The 22,569-nt window shown below is 35.9% G+C and overlaps 1 protein-coding gene across 2 annotated transcripts in view; it reads left to right on the top strand.

The window, feature by feature from the left end:
• The window catches only part of CSMD3 (CUB and Sushi multiple domains 3), a 931,825-nt gene that overhangs the window by 554,003 nt on the left and 355,253 nt on the right, over window positions 1-22,569 (top strand). For both annotated transcript variants that reach the window (XM_080646869.1, XM_080646870.1), the window contains 4 exons: window positions 955-1,149; window positions 12,003-12,141; window positions 15,946-16,133; window positions 21,211-21,399. In XM_080646869.1, coding sequence (XP_080502995.1) covers window positions 955-1,149; window positions 12,003-12,141; window positions 15,946-16,133; window positions 21,211-21,399 — 711 coding nt within the window. The remainder of the gene's footprint in view (window positions 1-954; window positions 1,150-12,002; window positions 12,142-15,945; window positions 16,134-21,210; window positions 21,400-22,569) is intronic.

Here is a 22,569-nt window from a genome sequence, read left to right as displayed (position 1 = left end):
AAATATTCTTCCATTTATATTATACTAGTTTAAAAATGTGTAGTACATATTGGGTCATCCAGATAAGAAAGGAGAAAAATTTGTGGTCCTCATGCAATCTATAATCTCTGAGAAATTAAAAAAACACATTGCCATTCCACTTCTGCTACTTGCTGGGACTGATCTAAAAAATACACACTATGGGAGACACAAGGTAAAATAGGATAGTGGCTCTGAATTCAAGAACTCATATTCTCTTGAGAGACAGACATATAACCCAAGATATAATATGTTGTTGAGAAAAAATGAAAACCACACCAGCAGATGCATTTCAGTCCTATCTTTGATCTGAGGCAAGCTCTTTAACTTTTTCTGAATCTAGCATAGTGGTGATACTTTGCTCATCAGGCCATTCTAAATGCTAAATGAGATAATACCATTTCTAAAGCTCCTATCATCGTACCTAAAACATGGTAATTACAAAGAATTATCTCTTTTCCCTCTTCCTAGTTGGCAGAAAATAGGTGACTTACGGCAAATGATAAAGAACTTGTAAGACCTTCATGCTAGATTGAAACATTTCACTTTAATCCCCACAGTGAGACGATTCCTTCATTCCAAACAGTGGCTCATAAGAGAAGTCTGCAATGGTATAGAGTTATCCTGTTCTGTATTCACATTTGTTGGAATTCTGACTAGCTTTTACTGAAAATTTTTGCATAGACTAAGCCTAATAGTGTCCAGAAATAAGCAGAAACAGTTCTATTTTGAAATCTTGTGAAACTAATATTTTAAAGCCATCACTACTATTACACATCACAGATTAGGCAGAGGAGAGCCTCCAATTTTTATTTATTTATTTTTTAAATAAAGGCTTTTCTAGATATAAACATAATTTTTTAAAAATCACTTCTTCTCAGCCCAGATGCACAAATGATTCTCTCATACTGTTTGTTTTTGTTTGCTGTTCTCAAGCATTTGGACATAATGAGTGTCCTGATCCTGGAATACCAATCAACGCAAGGCGGTTTGGGGACAACTTTCAATTGGGAAGTTCGATTTCAGTCATTTGTGAAGAAGGATTTATTAAAACCCAGGGAACAGAAACAATTACATGTATTCTCATGGATGGAAAAGTGATGTGGAGTGGACCAATACCAAGATGTGGAGGTAAGCACAATGGCCAATGAAAAATATAACCCCATCATGATTATGCACTAGAGACCATAATGAGGAAATGCATTGTTCTACCCGAACTGTTGTGGTCATTTTCTTGACATATAAGTTTTATACATTATACATATAGTAATTAAGTAAGTTACACTTTTAAAATTCCATGTTAAAATAATTTTTAGAGACATTTTAGAAGCTTTCTTTAAAAAAAAAGCTCTTAGGAAAAGATACACATTAATAAATGGTAAATATTGATTGCATGTGCAAACTCTCTTGAGTATACTTTATAGTTATAGTATATTACACTTTATATAGTTCTATTCATTATTTTTGGTATTTTAACCATTCTTGGTATAAACTTACTTAATTTTCAAAAATGTGCTATTATTAATTACAATAAATTATGCTAATGCATCCATTATTTAAAATGTATAATTTTTGTAGGCATAGTTTGCTAATTTTTTTTTTCAATTTAATTGGCCCAATAAAATGTAGTCAAGAAAGTTCAGGACAATTTATATGTGTTATATATAATGTTTGGAAATATATACCTTTGAATATATATACTCATATAAAGTCATAAGTTAGTAAGAATGAAGGATGATCATAGGTAAAAATAAAATACTTCAAGTATATATATGGTATATCAATTTAGGATCTATAGGAATATGGGCGGGGCTTTATTTAAGAATTATCACAGTAGGAATTAACATCCTAAATTCTACTATTTCCTTCCACTCAGTACTTAAAGTTATAAATCTATTTTATTAAAAAAGATATAGTAGAGCTTTTACTAAGAGATTGATGAACTATAACCAAAAAGCACCTTTTAATAAATCACCCTGTAATGATTAGGTGATAATTTTTAATGTTTTGTTCTTTTTCTTGCTTTCCCAATTTTTATTCTTATCTATGCCCAAATTAACAATGCAACCTGTGTTCTCAGTTCCTAGCTGATAAATTGAGAATATTCAGTATGTACTATTCAGAAGTATAGCAGACTTAATTGGGTAATACAGTCATTATCTATAAATGCTGAGTTTCATTGAATGAACATTTCATAATGTTGTATGATGAAGTAATCCAGACATGCAATTATGTTTTCCTATTAGCCCCTTTAATTTCCTCCCTCCTTTTCTAATGCCTTTCTCATTTTTAATACCTGGGGTGGGGGTGGGAGCAAACGAGATGACTTCACTGTTCTCCAAACCTCAAATGTTATAGGCTTATAGTAGGGGCTACCTTGCCAAGGGTTATGACTGTGCTATTTTGTTTTACAAACAATGGATTTACACAATAAAGGACAAATAAAAAGGGAAAAATGGAAAGTAATGTTTAATTTTGCTCAATATACTTTGCCCCTTAATTCATTTCTTATTTTAGCACAGTTCCTGAACTGAACTTGGGGAATCAGTCAGGAAAGCCTACATTAGTATTTGAAGGGAAAGTGGGAGGAGGGAGAAAGGCGTTTCAGGCATAAGGAACAGCACTGGTTCCATGTGACTGGAGTGGAGAACAGGGGTTTGATGAGTAACCAGTGGGGTCAGGAGTATGACATGCTTCATAAACAATGCTAAGCAGATTCAAAATTATCCTGTAGCCAATGGAAAGCCACTTCAGCTCAGAGGCGACATGATCTGTGCCTCTCCCTCCCCACACTGGGAGCTGTTTACAGTCACAGTGGACAGACACAGAGACCACCTCCAGGTCATTGTTGAGGCCTGTTGCCTAACTGGAGTGTTGGTTTAGGAGCTGCTTGGTGCCTAGCTGCATGGAGAGGTAAAAATAATGAGGTTGATACAACAAGCATTTTATGAATTGCTGCTTAATATGAGAAAGCACTTTCAGCGATCATTTTCACTGTAAAACAAAATATTTAGAACTATCATTGGTCATAGGCCAATAGGACCCCCAGAAATCCTAAAGAGAACTTTATGAAAGTTTCTGAAGGAAAAGAATCTTTTTCTTCTGCATGTGAGTGAAGTTACATGCAGTTGGTTTACCTGCCAAGTTCTAGATCAAACACACCAAGGTAGGGACATCACTCAGGATAAGGTTGAAGCCAGAAAAGGCAGAATCATGGGCTGGAAGCACTCTTACCATGGCACTTGCCAGGGTACCTGCCATATTCCAGGCCATGTTTTGAGTCAATTTCCTTCCAATAAAGCAGACTGCTGTCAACTCCTGTATAAATGAGTTTCATTTCTTAGATTCTAATTAAGGTTTGTAAAGAATTCCTTTAGTTTTGCCTCAGTTCTACTTAGGTTCTAACAACAAAAGCCTGAGATTAGTTGAGTAAAGCTTCTTTTTCACTAAGATTTATTTTTCTTATTTTATAAATCACCCCCCTCCCCCTTTGCCATTCCCCAGCCCTCCTCACAGCTACTTCCACTTCCACTGAGAACTATGTCTGGGAGCCCTCTGCCTATTTTCTTGGTTCTTCTGCCATATTTTGACAGAAAAGGTTTGCTTATTATTTATTATAGTTTTTCATTTAAAGCACTATCACTGCCACTAATACATGCTTAATATTTTTGCTAAAACTTTTTTATTACCATTATATAGGACATTTTATATAAATAAAATACACATGTACATGTTCTGATTAATGCAAATAAATTTCTACTTATATTTTATTATCTTTACACAAAACATTCCAAAATCAAATGCAGCATTAAAAGTTGCTTAAGTGGCCCTGACTGGTAGGCTCAGTTAATTAGAGCATCATCCTGTGCACTGAAAGGTGTGGGTTCCATTCCCAGCCAGGGCACATGTGGGAGGCAACTGACCGATGTTTCTCTCTCCCTCTCCCTTCTTCTCTGTCTTGAATCAATGAAAATCGTATCATCTGATGAGGATTTTTTTAAAAAAGTTGCTTATGTGTATGGATTGCTGTGTGTTAAAGGTAAAAAGTAGGAAGTTATTTGTTTTAATTGGAATTTATAGAGCAAGGGAGATCAGTATAAAATGTTCTCATAAGGAAATCCAAGGCTTCAACCCACTCAAATATTGCCCTCTCTCTACAGTTCCACTCTATCTCATTTATCTAGAAATTTAGACATATTCCCAAATTAGTGATTTACTCATGTCAGCCAGTCTTCAACCTTAAAACTGTGGAAAATCTTTGAGAAAAGTGAAAGGAAACTTTTTATTTGCCCTAGTCCTTTAATAAGGATTGTTTAGACCAAAGGGAGTTATGATATCATAATGTGTTTTAGTCCTATGATCCCACAGCTGAACTTAGATTAATTTCAGATTGTTGAACAGAATTAGGTTATGTTTTTATTCACTAACCTGAAGTTCAACATTAACGTGAAAATAAGGATAGATTTAGCCTATCTTTGTTAAAATTTTAATGTTTCTCTAGAATGAGTTGATCAAATTTTCTCATGAGTATCAAAGATTAGATGTTTATTAAAGCCTTGTGATATTTCAATTTTGCTCATGGAAAACAAAATACATGAATCACTATACTCAGCATTGAAATCATTCACTTTGAATTCCATAGTCAGCCTAACTGAGGTTAGTGACAATCAAGGACTCCTTTCATGCTTGGACGGTAGCCTAAATATAACTGGCTCTATCTGGGGTCAGTCTCTGCATGGTGTCCCCTTCAAAGACACATCCCAGAGTCATGAAGAACGGTATAGATGGTTATCACAGGTCTCCTGGCACAGGGGTTTTCATGATGTACCTCCTAGACATTTCCTAAAGATCTCTCTCCACTAAGGTCTCCCACTCATAGCAGCTGCATAAACATCCTCCTTTCCTGCTTGGTAGTCTCATCATGGCCCTGATGCCCTTACAACTCATCTATTTTTCTCTTCAATGTAGTCAATGCCCCCTCTTGGGCACCTGTGAGCCTCCTCACTAAATTCAGAAAGTGAGATTTATCTCGTTAGAATATTCTCCCTTGGAATTCCTCTTACCACAACCTTTTCTTTCTCAGAATATGGACAGCATTACTTTCAGCAGCCTCTGAGGGCACTGCCAGGCTCACCCAGATTGCATTTTTCAAAGTCCCTTCTACAAGCCTAGGTTCTGGGAAATTTTGAAAAGGGAAGAAAGAGGCATGGCATAACTGCATTTAGATTTACTTCTCTTTTAACCTGTGTATATGTGTAGTGTCTTTATGTCCTAACACATGGATAAAATGCTGCTTTTACTTTATTCTATTTGTCAAGGGAGTAGTGGGCAACTAGATTTCCTTTACTGCATTGAGTGATGCAACCTGGAGCCACTCTTGACCCTCAAATCCTGGAATCTTTTTATCAATGAGAAAAATCCCAGAGGATTTCTAGTCACTGGAATTTTCCATGTGACCAGCACTGCTATATAAATGGCACAATTTTAGGTAACATATTTCACCCACTCAGAGAAGCCTCCTTATTGGACTTGGGGAACCCCACTAATTTTTGCCACCTACATTCTGCCTGAACAAAGGCCAATCGAAAGAGCTGAGACTGCCTTACTGTCTAATCTCAAATGATCATAGCATTTTCTTTTTTCATTGTCTCTTTTTACCATTTTTATTTTAAAATCTATATTTTGAGGCTTTCTTTCTTAAGTACAGCCACAGTTCAACCCTTTTTCTCAGCTCTGGTTTGCTTCACCAGATTGATGACTCCCTTTGTAGGAGGGCTTGAGTCTGTGGTTATTTTGTGAATTGGCCAAAAGTCCACCCTGCCATGAACTTGTTGCAGGTGTTTTGATCTTCCCCTCAGTTCCTAACTTTTCTTAGTGAATGTCTAGCTTTTAACCATTTCTGAGTTTACCTTATATTCCAAACATACCATTCCAACAAGTCGTACTGAGCTCAAATTTCTCTGAATATTTATTCCCCCAATATGGCGTGGCTGACTGCCATTAGGAAGAGGTTTTGATGGGTTGAGTCCACAGATAGCACCTGTTGCCCAATGCTGTAGATCAGTAGTCATGACCTCAGATGCTTACACGAGCAAGGCAGTAACAGAAACTCATTAGGTGAGTGGATGAAGCAGACTACCTACCTAAGTGTGAGGTGTGATTTCTCACTTTTTATAGAGACATAGTTACAAGTAAACATTTTTCTATTTAACAATAATAACAACAATAATAATACAAGAGGGATATCATTGACAACTGACAAGTGTTCCCATTAGCCCATACAGCCCCTCATGAACAGTAGGAAAGGGCATTTTGCAAAAGGGAAATGGCTTGATTTAGTGATTACTAAGGTCACTTTACTTAGAAATCCAACAGCAGCCACTAATCCCTGGGGGAGTGTGATAGGCTAAAGGAGTGGGTAGAAGCCATAGACTCTTTCCCTTTTGAGAAAACATCCCAATGTTCCAAGAATTTGGTTGTACTTTGGACTTCCATGAGAACCATTCTCCAGAGACTTATTTCATGGAAAGTCTTTTGAGTTTCTCCTTTTTGTAAATTTGTGTAACACTGCTCAAGTCTGATCCTCTAGCTCCCAGAATCTAGCTGGCACACCCTATCCTGAACTGTGCATTCTCCCCAGATTGTCATTTCAATCTCAGAGTAAGTCTCTACTATAGCCTTTGGGGTTTGCATTGCTATTCTGCTGGTATCTGATTTCTTTCCACCATTTGGCAATACAATGTTTTCCAATAATTTAGCTGCCAATGTGGCTCAGTTGAGTAGTTTGACTTGATTCAGGCAGACTCAGGAACTATAGTTATTCAAGAAGCATTAACAAATAATGGAAGATTTTTACTTTGTTTTTTCTTTAGAATTAGGATAGAAAAGTTTTATACAGTGCAGTAAACAGATGACTTATCTTCCTAAGCCATCTCCCCTTATTTTCCCATTCAAGGTAGCTGATATATGTAAAAATCATCATCATCATTATCATCATCATCTTTTCTCTCTCATGATTGTACACACAATTCTATCGTTATGAAACTGTTCTTCTTTCTTCTCAGTTCCATGTTCTTACTCATATGTATTCAGAAACTTTTCTCCGTACTTAACCCTCAGGTTAACACAGACCTACCCAATGTACTGTACTCTGCCCCTAGGAAAAATTACTTTATCCATCCTAATAGTTTTTAGTTAAGATTCTGTCTCCTTGGAAGCTTGGTAAACACAATCTTTTACTCACTCTAAGAAATTATACATTGTTCTAAAAACAAAAAGAAGAGAGAGATCAAGTTTTTTGACATTTATTTTCAAGATAACCTCTGAGTTGTATTTCTACTTTATAAGTGGCTACTTCTGTATTTGCCAGTAATAAACCAACCAGTGCATCCCAAAAGAACTTGAAAGAAATACCATCCCATGAGACTCAGAACAAAACACGAAAGTTCTCTTCCTAGGTGTCAGAGAGTACTAAGTCATCTAGAACTTTTTGATTTAAAAAGCCAGACAGTTAGACATAAATTGTCTCCTATCTCCGTTTCAGTCACAGAAGAAAATTGTTCCTAGGTGTGAGGATTTATTATTCATTGGTGAATGTCATTTTTAATACTACTAAACTGTACTCATATAGACTGAAAGATGAGAAGGATTTATTTGCAGACCAAAAATGAGAGTTGGGTTAAAATGTATTTATTATTTTGTTATAAAATCTGAAATGTATACCATTTACCTTTTTTTAAATGAAATGTCTCAATAGTTTAAAGCTATAAAATTATTCAATTATTCATGGAAAAAGAAGTTACACAAGTCTAAAAGTTGTATATTTTCTTGTATTAATTTTTAATTTATTTTATATAGTTTTGTTGATTTCACAGAGGGAGACAGAGAGAGAGAGATAGAAACATCAATGATGAGAGAGAATCATTGATCAGCTGCCTTCTGCACGCCCCCCCACTGGGGGTCGAGCCCGCAATCCTGGCATGTGCCCTTGACTGGAATCAAACTTGGGACTCTTTAGTCCACAGGCTAATGCTCTATCCACTGAGCCAAACCAGCTAGGGCAGTTGTATACTTTTTTAAATTTCATTTTATTAAATATACTACTCAGGCTCATTTATTTTCTCTTCCTGGTTTCTCCTCATGTCTTTGATCTCTGCTAGTGTGTTTTTTTCTTCTCTATTTCCACTTACTCTATTAGTAATTTTTATCCAGTCTTCAACTTTAAATAACACCTATGTACTGATGTCTCTCAAATTTAAATCTCCAGGTTAGTTCTCTTTCCTGAAGTCCAGACTCATATATTTGACTTCCTACTGAAAGTGTCCACTTAGGTGTTAAACAGGTACCTCAAACTTATCCTGTCAGAAACTGATCTGATCAACCCCAATCACTCTAAACACACTACTGTCACAAACTTTCTCCATCATCATTAATAGCACTCCCCTTTTCCAGTAATTCAGGCTGAAACTCTTGGAGTAATTTATGACTCCTTTTTTTCTATAACAACCAACCATATGCAATCAGTTAGAAACATCTCTTAGCTCTATCATTGAAATATATTCAAAACCCATCTACTTCTTACTTCCTCCACCACTGACAGCCTGATACCAGCAATCATCATCCCCACTCTTGTTTACTGCAATAGCTTCCAAACTGGTCTCTTGCTTCTGTTCTTATTACTATTCATTTCAGTAAAATTGGTTTGTTGTTCAGTTCACTTATTACCAGGGATTAATTTCTCCATAGTCATTTCTCCTCGGGGACTCAGAGGCTCTGATGCATGTATACTATCTTCTCTTCTTTTTACTTGTTTCTTTGTCTTTTATGCCCTTTGAACTGTAGCCAGCAATGCCCTCTTTGATCTAAAACAATCCCCTCAACAAAAATGGAAATGAAATACTGGCCTTCTGGATTACATGGTCATGTTCTTGAATATAATTAGGACATAATACATTCACTGGACTGCTTTAAAGATAAAGAGGATTACATTTAATAAAATACGTTGGAAGAGTTGGATGAATGCTATTGGCTCAAAGCTGTTGATTTAATTAAGACACTGAGTTAAGACTAATGAAAACAAGTTGTCCCTTCCTGGTAGAGACATCATATTTTGAATATTGTTATCATTGTAACCTCCCTGACAAGAAAAACAAAATGCATAACAAGGTATAGAGGCAAACTTTCCATTTGTTTTGGAATCGACAGTTTGGAGCTCTAGTTAAGGAGATAAAGATTCAATATCCCCTTCCAAAAAAATTGAGGTCAAGATACCCCCTTCATGACTTATTATGTGGGTTCTAACTGACTCGACTCTCTCAATCATAATCTCAGACATCCGATTCCCAATTTATATAATCATCAAAAGAAAAGAGAGAGCGAGATCTATATTAGTATGTATGTATGTATGTGTAGGGCAAGTCTAAAGAGGTCATTTAAGCTAAAATAAAAGTGTATCTAAAGAAAATTAATTATATAATATAAACAGTGCATGGGTATGATAAAATTGTAAGGTTTGGGCAACTAAGTTATTGCCTTTCTGTTTGTATTGTTATTAAGACTATAGTTAGGTTTGTGTTTTTTTGTTTTGTGTGTGTGTGTGTTTCTCTTGAATGTTTAGTTTATACTTGGTTTCTCCTTATTCTGCCCTGCACTTTGTCCTCTCCATCCTCTGCTGCTGCTGCTACCATGGCATCTCCATGTGCTCATTTTCCTGCCATGTGCCTGCTTATCAATGTGATGGCAAGGCTTTCCTGACTGACCTGCACTGAGCATCTCTCTTAGGTTTCACACCCTCTTGGGGAGTCCAGCACATACGAAGAATTTTTGTCAGAAACTCTCCATATTTCCAGGACCTTCTCTCACTAAAATACTTTACTATGTCATTTAAAATTCAGTAATTTAAATAACTATTATGCTCATAATTTCATTTTTGAAATGCATAATAACCCTATAGGAAACCTAATTATAGGTCATTATAACAAAGAGTAAATAATCTCCTTTAAAAGCCTTTTTAATGGTCTCCTTTAAAAGCCTTTTTAGAAACAATTAAATTCTAAGGAGGAGAGTTTAGTTTTATATGAAAGGATTTTTTTCTCATACAAATAATAAATTTTGGCAATTTTACATAAAATTTTTTTTTTCAAATTGACATAGTTCAGTAATGCTTGATTTCTAGGACAATTTATAAATATTTCCTATTTTTATTTGGGTTACACCAAATTATTTGAAGAATGAAAAATATAAAATAATGTCTGGAGCAATCAGTTTTATAAATTATGTAAGGTATAATAGAAAGAAACATATAAACAACAAAAATAAAAACACAGGGGATAGAGTTTAAATGAAAGGATTTAAAGAAAATAGAAATACAACATGGGAAGTCATTGAGAATGATCTCCAATGTGTTGAAAAACTGATATACACTTGATTTTTTTTCTTCCTGAATAATTTTCAACAATTCAAGTACACTTTACTCCATTTTTTACTAACGTGTACCTCCTGAAGGTACAGAGCAGACTAATGTAGTTGGGCTGCAGAGTGAAGGGGAGAAGGTCAGAGTCTAGGCTAGAGTGTAAGAAACAGCTAGATCATGCAGGGCTTTATTACCAACACAAAAAGAAGCCATTGAAGGGTATAGTCAGATTTGTGGTTTAAAAAAGTCACTTTGGCTCTAGTATGGAGGATAGCTAATGTGAATGAAGAGACCAGTTAGGACTGTCAGTTAAGAGGGTTTACTTCATGGATGAGATGATGGTAATTTAAATTATTATGGCAGCTACAGACTATAGAAATAGAGAAATAAGAGTGAGCTTTGGGCCTGGCCGGTGTTGCTCAGTGGTTGATCATTAACCTAAGAACCAGGAGGTCATGGTTCGATTCTGGTCAGGGCATATGCCTGAGTTGCAGGCTCAATCCCCAGTAGGAGGCAGCCGATCAATGATTCTCTCCCATCATTGATGTTTCTGTCTCTCTCTCCCTCGCCCTTCCTCTTTGAAATCAGTAATATATATGAGCTTTGGACTGGATTGGATAAGGGAGTAAATGGAAGGATACTGGAAATATGAAAGATGACTGCTATAGCTCTCTGGCTTATGCAACTCCATGGATGGTAGTTTTATTTACCAATACTACAGGGAATAATGGTACAGGACAGGTTTTGGGGTTTCATTTTGTAAAACCTGACTTGAAAGTACTTTGGAGACTTTCAAATCTTGTGAACTTTGGCAAGTTGCTCTTCTCAGAACTTCATTTATCTACAAAATGAGCTGTTTACACTAAGAGACCTAATGCTATCATTATGGTTTCAATTGTAAGTGTAGGGAAAAGCAGAAGATTGAATACTTGATAAGTATTTCAATAACCTGGATGCTAAAAGGAAAGGGATGATTATACATGTCTAGGAATGGGAATGGTGTGATGAAACTTAATTTGAAGAACATTCTGACAACTGGACTGAAGCAAGAGAGCCATTAGCAGATGGGAAGTCAGAGAAGATCAATGAATCAATGAAGGCCTAAACAGTAGTAGGGACTCTGGAAAAAGGAAAATTAAAAGTTTTAGATAGTGTAGCATGAATTAGCAGTGTTTGAAAATATAAATCAGAAAATGAAAGAGAGAGAAACAAACTAACATTTTTTTTTCCCCAAGCTTTGAAGATGAAAAGGATGATGGAGGCACAAGAATGTATTTAAGGGATATTATTGGGGGACTTAAAATGATTAGTTTTTCTGACATGCTGAGTATGTAGCTATGCCTTTTATTATTATTATTATTTTAGTTATGCCATATTTTAAAAAAGTAATTACCCTTTTAAGGAAAATAATCATTCAATAGTAGAAGGACTGAATGCAATTTACTTTATAAATTTTATAAAGAAGCATTTAATAAGTCTGTGCAGAGATTCATTGTGCAAATCATAGTACTAGGAATAGTTCCTGCAACTTGTTCTGAAAGCTCTATTTTCACTCTCTGACTTCATTCCTCAGCTCCATGTGGTGGCCATTTCTCAGCTCCCAGCGGACTGATTCTCTCTCCAGGATGGCCAGGATACTATAAAGACTCTTTGAATTGTGAGTGGGTGATTGAAGCTGAACCCGGACACTCTATCAAAATTACATTTGAAAGGTCTCTGGAATTTCTTTTAACCTTGAAAAGATATTATGTAAAGGAATAGTTGACTTCCTCCATTTTATTTACCAAATCATTGGAAAGTTTTGTTCCAATAGTCAATTGTTGTGCCTTGAATGCTTCAGGTGATTGGCCCACCTTTTAACATTTCAGCCTGTTTTCAAGCTGTGTTTTATTTGTTTAATGCTGTATCAGCACTATTGAGATATGTAAGATGGACCTTTGAGCTTTAAATATATTTGCATATTACTGAGTAATGAACATGTGACCTTTAAATTAATGACTTTAGTTGCCCTATACTTTGAAGGGCCTGTAAATTCTGTACTAGATTTCAGGAGGCAAAGGTGCTATAACACATTCAAATCAATACCTTGTTGCAGCCTATGACAGTTACACTACACATATTCCTACACTAACAAGTCCTTCAGAAAAAATGACTCCTATCAAATTAATTCACATTAATGATTTGTTAGTTGATATTTTTCTTAGGAAAATTAGTATTACTGATTTTGAATTAGTATTACAATTATCTGTATGGTGAAAGATTGTAATATCAATGACTAAAAGAATGAAGCTTCTGATCTGTGATTGGACTGCTATTGAGAAATCCAAATAGAAGGATTAATATATTTCCCAATTATATTGTTCATTGCATTTTTAAACCCCTTTCTTAAAAAAAAGAATAAAAGAAAGAAACCTTTGTAAGCATTGCATTCATGTGATAAGCATATAAATATATTAATACAGTGGAATTAGGCTCTGATGATTGAATTTGTCAAAAATGACACATACACAGAAGCCAATAAGATTCTTGAGTTGGAGCTATTTGAAAGGAAAATTAAATATCTTCCATTTCTTCTTTCCCAAGACCCTTTATGGGTATGCGATTTTGCTTTAGAGCTATTTGTACTCCCATGTACTTTGTCAGAAAACTAGTTCCTTAAAATAATATACATCTTAAAAAGCTGTCACATGGTTAATAGTAGCTTAGTATCAAAGCAAGTTAAAAAATAAATGAGAGTTTTATCCATTGGGGTAGTGGCATAAAATAGTCATTTGAAGTCAGATAGATGAAATCATCTATCACTTCCTTGTTTTGTGACCTTATAATATCTTGGTGCTTCATTTTCCCCTTAAGATTGTTTTAAGAAACAAGTTATCTATGAAGTATATAATAAGAATTATGTTCTTGAAAAAACTCATTTCCTTCTGAATTCCAGCCAAGCTCTTTTAATGATAATGCCAACTCTTTAATAGTCCCTCTCATTCAGAGAATATATTTTAATAGAATGTTGTGCCAAAAAACAAGTTGTATTTATTATAAAGTTATGTTACTTGCTTTCTAGTACTCATGAATAACTTAAATTAATCTTGTTGAAAAAAATTTAAATATCAGATAATATAATTAAGATGGTGGCATAGATATTTTTTATTTTATTTCTTCTAATATTGTCCAGCATAGTGATTGGTTAGAATTAATTTACAGAAATAAAACCTAAAAACATTATAAATATAAGCCATTAGTTAGCTTCTTGAGATTGTCTCAAATAGCTTAAATCAATGAAATCTTCAGAAATATAATTTGTATCAAATACAATACAGAATGCCAATAATGCCAATGGACATATGTGGTGATTTTTAGCATTTATGTCTTCCTAACATAGTCAAACACAGTTTAACAAGTCTTATCCTTTGATCTACAGATAAACTTTTGCTTTGTGTCTTTCCACAGTTCCTAAATTTTCTCAATCTATGGCAGCTCCTAACTGAACTCATCCTCTTTTCTGTTCCTTCTCTTCCTTTTCCTGTCTTCAACTACTTGACCACAAACTATCAGTATCAGTCTTCCAGAGAGCAGTTTTTTTTTTAATCAATGAGAACTATCAGAATTTGGTCGAAACAGGTTTGAGTTAACACCAAGAATGTTTTCAAAAGAACAAAAATTGAGTAAGATTAGATCCAGCTTCATTTTTTAATATCATCTAGTGGTTTTATAAGTTATGATAAATAATAAATTTATTAATGTCATCAACAAATGAATATTAGATTGAGACAATTAATGAGACATTTAACAAACAATTTTAAAATACAAAATGAAATTCAAATTATTGTGAAACCCTATCCTATTCCCTTTGTTAGTATAATGCATTTTTATAGTCCCTTAGGGCAAATTTGTGATGATTTTCTATATAAAGATTTACTCCTACTGCACAATGTTCTCTGTATCACCAGTTACTGGTCCTATTCTATTAAGAATTAAGTCTCTTTATGGTTCAGCTCAAAGTAATCCCTGACTCTTCTGTGCATTTTAATTCAATTATTATCAACTGACTAGCTATCAAAGTGAAACTCCAATTTCCATACTACAATAGAAAGACCACAAAACAACCAATTATGGATTCATAATGCACAGTTGCATGATTGTGCATTCTTATACAAACGCTTGTGTTCCTGTACATTTTCTATTCTAGATTATATTATTGGAAAAGTTATTTTAGACAAATACAATATATTCCAGGTTGCAAAATGAAAAGTATGATAAACTTAGGAAATCCATTCATTTTACTAAGTGTGTTGCTTAACAGAATGCAACAGTGGTACATATTGAAAGGTGTTCCAATTGTACTTCTTAATAGCATTAAATTACACACTTAATTTTGACTACTTGCGTGCCATATTCATAATAATATCAGAGATTTTATAATGAAGTAAAGTTTTTAATTTTTAAATGTCCCACTCAATTTGTTTTGACCAGGTTCTGAGTTTTACTTGTCTGCTTTTTTTTTTTTTAAAGAATAATGTAGTTTATGCCTGTAATGGTGAAAAGACTGGTAGATATGACAATGAAAGTGATTATTTGAACATTAGTGGACGTTTCAACTCAAAATTATTTCCTAAAGTGTACCGCAGATAACTCGTTACTAAAAATGCAATGAAAGATACATTTTAAAAGGATGAAAATGCATGGTTAAAACTGGAATGTCTCAAGTTATTGAGTGCTTTTTTATCAAGTTAGTAACAACCCTAGAGAAAAGAAGGATAATTTTGTCATTAAAATACATTTATATTTATCTAACAAATATTCATTGCATATCTGCTACTTGCAAAGCATTGACAAAGCTGACACTGTCTGACCTCATGAAGTTTATGGACTCTTAAAGGAGACTGTTATTAAACAAGCGAACATGACTATGATTAATGTCACAGAAAAACAGTACATTGTGGCAATATAGTGAGGGAACTAACCTACACTATGAAGTCATGGAAAGGCTTCCTGAGGAGATGGTTAAGCTGAATGAATACTGTTAAGATCTGTAGGAAAATCTTGGTGAAAGTGGGAAAAGAATTTCCTGGTCTATAGGATCATTATGGACAAGGAAATAAAATCCTCAGTTTTCCATGATTCCATGTGAAGTTTTTCCACAGCTAAGATTTCTGGTCCAGATTTAGAATATGGTATGATCTTGAAGTGCAAGGAAGAAATTTTTTTAAAAAAGCTATTTTATTAGCATGTTAAGCATGTTAAAAGGAGCTCTGTATTGATTGCAGTTTACAAAATAATGGTATCTTATTTTAAAAAATTAAAAATGGTAGGAGCAACAACAACCAAATATCTAAAAATAAAACCAGCCACCAGCCAGCATAGCAGAGTGGAAAGGAACAGAGATACTTGGGTTTAATAAGCTCAAACAGATTATAAAATGGTAAAAAAATTAAATAGTGATTGAAATAGCAATCTAAGGTATTTCCTATATAGTATTATGCTAATAAATATATTTCACATGTGCCTCTTATTCTTAGATTTCAGACTGAACTAAATTATGATGTTCTGGAAGTTCATGATGGGCCAAATCTTCTATCACCCTTGCTTGGATCTTACAATGGCACACAAGTGCCCCAGTTCCTATTCAGTAGCAGTAATTTTATATACCTTCTATTTACAACAGACAACAGCCGTTCTAATAATGGCTTCAAGATTCATTATGAAAGTAAGTATTGCCAACATGTTTTTTTATTTTCCTATTCTGTTTCCCTACATTTAAATTTAGCATTATATTATTTAGCAAAATAGATTTTTTAAAAATCAGAGTTCTCCTTGACCTATGAGAATGCTAATAGTTTGCAAGTTGTATATTTTGATAAACTCTGCACTAGATTTTTCAACAACATAAAATAGACTTTAGGAACATAATCCATTTTCTGTTTTTGTACAGTTTCCCCCTCCCCAGGAAAAAATACTTTTGTTTATTATGTCATATTTCTTAAAATACAAATATAATTAAGTCTTTAGTGATCTAAATATTTTATAACACAATCTATATATATAAAAAGCCAGTGACTGGAACATAACAACTGAATGACTGGTTGCTATGACGCCCACTGCGGCCAGCAAACTGGCCCGATGGGGGGACAGGGCTGGCCAGTCAACCTCCTGCAGCCCTTCCCCAACCTGGTCCTGCCCCCGATGAGCCCCAACCACCCTGATTGGCCCGCAGCCCCTCCCCCCAGCCAGCTCCACCGCCAGTCACACCCCCAATTGGGGGTGGGGCTCGCTGGCCAAACTCCCATGGCCCTTACCCCAGCCACTGACCTTCTATTGACCCCCCTACCCCATTTGGGGGTGGGGCCCACTGGCCAATCACCTGCAGCCCCTCCCCCCAGCCAGCTCCACCCCCGATTGGCCCCCCCTACACCAATCAGGGGTGGGGCTGGCCAGCCAACCTCCCATGGCCCCTCCCATGGCCTCTGACCCCCTAGTGGCCCCCCCACCCCATTTGGGGGCGGGGCCCGCTGGCCAATCACCCGCAGCCCCTCCCCCAGCTGGCCAGCCAACCTCTGGCCAGCTCCTCCTCCTGACCTGATTCACCCCAATTGGGGCCAGGCCAGCTGGACCCCACCCATGCACAAGTTCGTGCACTGGGCCTCTAGTATATTTATAAATGGGTACAAAACAAATCCATAGCTACAGAGACCCATCTCTAAAGACATATTTTTCATATGCATGAATAGATAGTCTTTTTTCCAACTCTGGAAAATGCTAGACATCAAAAAGAATGTACAATTTAAATAGCAGATGTTATAATGGGAGGAGGTAGAGAAACCCAGACTTAAAATGATTATATGTTTTTATTACATACTGGAGGCCGGGTTCATGAAATTCGTGCATGGGCGGGGTGTGTCCCTCAGCCCAGCCTGCACCCTCTCCAATCTGGGACCCCTTGAGGGATGTCTGACTGCCCGTTTAGGCACGATCCCCACTGGGATTGTGCCTAAACGGGCAGTCGGACATCCCTCTCACAATCCAGGACTGCTGGCTCCCAAACGCTTGCCTGCCTGCCTGCCTGCCTGATTGCCCCTAATGGCTTCTGCCTGCCAGCCTGATCACCCCCTAACAACTCCCCTGCCAGCCTGATTGATGCCTAACTGCTCCCCTGCCGACCCGATTACCCCCAACAGCCCTCCCTGCTGGCCTGGTCACCCCTAACTGCCCTCCCTTGCCAGCTGGTCGCCCCTAACTGCCCTCCTCTGCTGGCCTGGTCGCCCCTAACTGCCCTCCTCTGCTGGCCTGGTCACCCCTAACTGCCCTCCCCTGCTGGCCTGATTGCCCACAACTGCCCTCCCCTGCTGGCCATCTTGTGGCAGCCATCTTGTGTCCACATGGGGGCGGACATCTTGTGTGTTGGAGTGATGGTCAATTTGCATATTACCTCTTTATTATATAGGATGTCAAGGTAAGAAAGGTTCAAACTTGTAGAGAATTTTTATGAGTTTATTTGAGTCAAAACTGATGACAGTTGCCAGAAAGTAAGATCGGAAATGCTTCAGAGAATAGCAGTTTGCAATTTCTTTTTTGCATTTAGATAAGAGGGAAGGCAAGGAAGATTACATGAAGGTGGGAGAAAGCAAGGCGGGATTGTATTACAGGACAGCTAACAAGATTATGTGCTCTCTTGAGGATGGTTATGTTTATCTCAATGGTGTGCTAACCTATGGACAAAAACAATGCACAGGCCTTGGTTAAGGCAAAGATAAACCTTTTACTAAAAGAGTCATGTGCCTGGAATGTGACTACTCACCATGACCTGCCCAGAAAAGAATTTTAACCAGATCTGCCTGTGAGGTTACTTTTCATACACCCCTTTTTCACCCACACATCGAATAACCAAATAAGCAAAAACCTACTTTAAGATTTTACTTTAGTAAAAACAAGTTCTATAAAATACAATAAATGAGGAAGTGATAATGTATTTCATTATAATGACATGAACTTTGAAAATTATGTATATTTCCAAAATTTAAGAATGTTCTAAACCTGCTTAACTAGCAATCACATTGTAACTTTAATGATTATTTATCAGTAAATTATACTATCTGTTTATCATGACCTTTCTGAGTTTCTAAATTTTGCAACATTTGCATTGCCTTGACTTACTTGCTTGTCAATCAATTACGAAATATTTCTCTAGATAATTGTGTGACTGCTGGATGTGTACAGTACAGTTTGAACATAAAAGAAACGTATCATCTTGTTTCATGTATCAGTTGGAAAGACAAGGACAAATCAAAGGATTAACCTTATACTATTCACTGAACTCTACTCTGAGTAATCTGAAAGAATTAAAATCACTTTTGATTAATTAAATTGGCTTGATCTTGCTTTTTCCATAATTTACATTTTGTCTGACCCCATCAAAACCCCATTTCCATGAATTCTTAAGATATCACTCCAACATAAGAGTCCTGAGTAAAGGAAAGTCATATATATGCTGGAGCATTAGAAGATCAAGACTTCAAGGAGAGGAGATCCAAGCTTGTCTATTAAAGATTGAGGCAATTGTGTAAAATAAGGGGACAATTGAGGGTATTCCTGGCAGAGAAATAAAGCATAAAACTAATTAAGAGAATCACCTGACTGGAAATGGAGAATGAATATGGGGAAATAATGGAAATTAAGAATATTGAGTTCAGTTTGGGAGCCTTAAATTTAAGAGTGCTGACTTTGAACTTGGTGCCATTAACAGTAAGGTACAAAGCAATGAAATAACAGGTTTTAGGGATGTATATGTCCAAAATTGTATATAACATAGATTGGAGATGAAAGATACTGAAAAAAGGCCAGACATTATTGTTTGTGTTTTAGACTTGAAATGATGCAGGCCTTGAGTAGGGTGAGGATAAATTGCATTATGCTTTTCAATGAGGGTGGATTTCAGACATATTTTGTAGAGGGAAAAAAATATTCTGAGAGGGATTCATGATGAATGAGTATTTCAAAGAACTGGGTGCCTAGAAGAATAATGGTCACATTTAGAAGAGGAATATATCAGGTCAAAGTAATTGTGTTGAACATAAATTTTTCTGACACATTTTAGTTTCTCATTAAAAACAACAGCATTTAAATGAAATGAATGTGGTTGATAAATACACTTAAAATATACTCTTTACCTCTTTAAAATTAGATTTATTTTTTAAATATTTTGTTTAGCTTTAGTTTAAAATTGTGTAGTTAATACAAATAAAAAATTTCTCATGTGAATAGGATTTTATGTGATATATAATTTTTTAAATTAAATCTTTATTGTTGAAAGTATTACATATGTCCCCCTTTTCCCCCATTGACCCCTTCTAGCCCTTCCACCCCAGGCCTTCACCACCCTATTGTCTCTGTTGTCTGTGTCCATGGGTTATGCATATATGCATACAAGTTCTTTGGTAGATCACTTCCCACTCACCCACCACCTTGCACTTCCCTCTGAGATTCCATAGTCTGTTCTAGATTCTATGATATATAATTTTTAAAATGCTAATTATTATTTGGGGAAATGTAAAATAAGTACATAGTTATTTGTTGTCTAAATCTCCCTTCTAGGAACAGTAAGATAATTATTTATTTTATCTTTTACCCCAGTTCTCAAATGGGGGCATTTTTGCATCCAAGAGGACATTTGACACTATCTGGAGACATCTTTGATTGTCACAACTGCAGGAGTGCTATTGGCATTTAGAAGGTTCAGGTCAGAGATGTTGCTAAACATATAAGAACAGCTCCACAGCAAAGAATTATGCAGCCCCAAAATTATCAGTGCCAAGGTCTGAAACCTAAAATGTCTTATTAAAGGGAAAGGCATAGTCATGAAATGGCCTCAGCTAGAGATTATAAATCTCAAGGAACATTACCATCAGGAGACACCAATGTACACTACAGGTTATCGAAAGTCCCATCAACCCTGGCCAGCATGGCTCAGTGGTTGAGTATTGACCTATGAACCAGGAGGTCACAGTTTGATTCCCAGTCAGAGCACATACCCTGTTGCAGGCTCAGCCCCCAATGGGGGTGTGCAGGAGGCAGCCAATCAATGATTCTCTCATCATTGATGTTTTATCACTCTCTCCCTCTCCCTTCCTCTCTGAAATCAATAAAAGTATATTAAAAAAAAAAGTTAAAAGAAAGTCCCATCAAGTACCTACAAGAGCAGTTGTACAGTTTTACTTAGAAAGATACTGGTGATCATACTTTCATAAATGGCAAAATGCCTCTACTCTTATATATATTTGCTATCAAAATGATAAACTTCCAATTTAAAAGTTGATTAAAAATTTTAAAAACACATAATAAATATTAGGTATAATATTGGCTGTTGGCAAGGGCTCCAGAGTCAGAGTCACCTAACAATCAAATGAAATGTTCATGGTAAAACTAATTTCATAGGATTCTTTTAACAACTAACTGAAGAAAATTTTGCTAAGTTTTAGTGTTGTCCCTGGAATAGAATAAGCTCAAGAAACATTAATTAATGCTATGATTACATAGATCATTTATAATAATACAATGTTTGATAACTATATATTTTCATAGAGTTCTTATATAACAAAATGACCTGAATTTGGTCTTTGTGGGGATGTCAAAGGAAATATCAAAACAAATTTGTTAAATAAATTATTGGTTTTAACATAAAGCTATGATTACATTAATTTATTAGTAAAAATCATCATTTACAATTGTGTGAAGATAGAAATCAATTTCAGCAAATCTGATTCCCATCAAGCTTACGCTTTGTTTTCCAGGTGTAACAGTGAACACCTATTCTTGCTTGGACCCTGGCATACCTGTACATGGCCGTCGCTATGGTTACGATTTCTCAATTGGATCTACCGTTTCATTTAGCTGTGACCCAGGATACAGGCTAAGCCATGAAGAGCCCCTTCTCTGTGAAAAAAACCACTGGTGGAGTCATCCACTTCCAACCTGTGATGGTAAGAATTCATTCAATATGCAAAATGAACTGATTTATAAACCAAAAAGGAATCAATATAGCCTTTATAAAAGGTGAGACTTCATAACTATGAATATTTTATATTTTGGAAATTTTATGTTATCAAACCATTAATAAAGAAAGAATGAATATTGATAATCACCAAAACCTATCACAGACATAAGGATGCTATATGTATTTTTTAAATGTGCTGAGGAAATCATTTTAAGTGTATATTGTGTGCTTGAGCCTTTGACAAAATAGCATTGAAAATGTCAAATTGGTATCAGATGAATGCACTGATGGAATAGAGCATTTACCCCCTGCCTTGGAAGGCAGCATGGACCAATTCAAACGCTGCCTAGCTACACAGCACGGTGGCCCGGTACCCAGACTGCCCTGTTGTGGCATGTTGCTGGTCATGATGAATAGCATACTAGTGCCCTTATTAGTTTTTGTTTCCATGGAGAATAGTTCAGAAATGCTTCATTTTTCAGGAAAGACATAAAAATACAATGGAAGGAACTGCTTCCCTAAGATTAGAAAGTGCTTTCATACTTGCTTTAATTAAAAAGCACACAATGTAAATCTATGCAGTGTTTAGTTCTGGGTTTTAATTTTTATTTATAACACTATTTCCAGCTTCTATACTTTTCTAAGTGGAAGATCACATTGTTCATTATATGATTAAATTTTCAAGTACTGTTGGTGCCATCATTTTTATAGCAGCTTTAGTCCAATTTATTTTTATAACAAGGTTTGAAAAAATCATCAACATATCTTCCTTATATTTGGTACAGTGCCATTTATAATAGTCAGCATTCTTGTGATTGTAAGTGACAGAAACCCAGTTTTAACGGGCTTTGAAGCATAAAAGCTGAATTTGTTGTTTGACCACCTTGATCTTAGGCAAGGCAGAGGTGGCTGGTGACATCTAGGCACCAACAGGGATCCACGGAAGAGCATGACATCTCTAACTCTCCTTGTTCCCGGTCCTTCAGTTCACTGACCCCTGCTGATCTCAGTCACATCTTGAGGCTCGCACACTGCCAAACTTTGATGAACAGTCATTATTTTGTACTTATTTTCCCTCCTCCTTGGGAGAGGCACCTCCTGACAATAGGGTTGTTCTCCCAAACACTCAAGCTGCCAGCAGAATCTTTCTAATAAT

Source organism: Plecotus auritus, assembly GCF_963455305.1.
Source record: "Plecotus auritus genome assembly, chromosome: 11".
Lineage (NCBI taxonomy): Eukaryota > Metazoa > Chordata > Mammalia > Chiroptera > Vespertilionidae > Plecotus > Plecotus auritus.
Note: the sequence above shows the minus strand (reverse complement) of the source record. Positions and strands in the feature narration are given on the sequence as shown.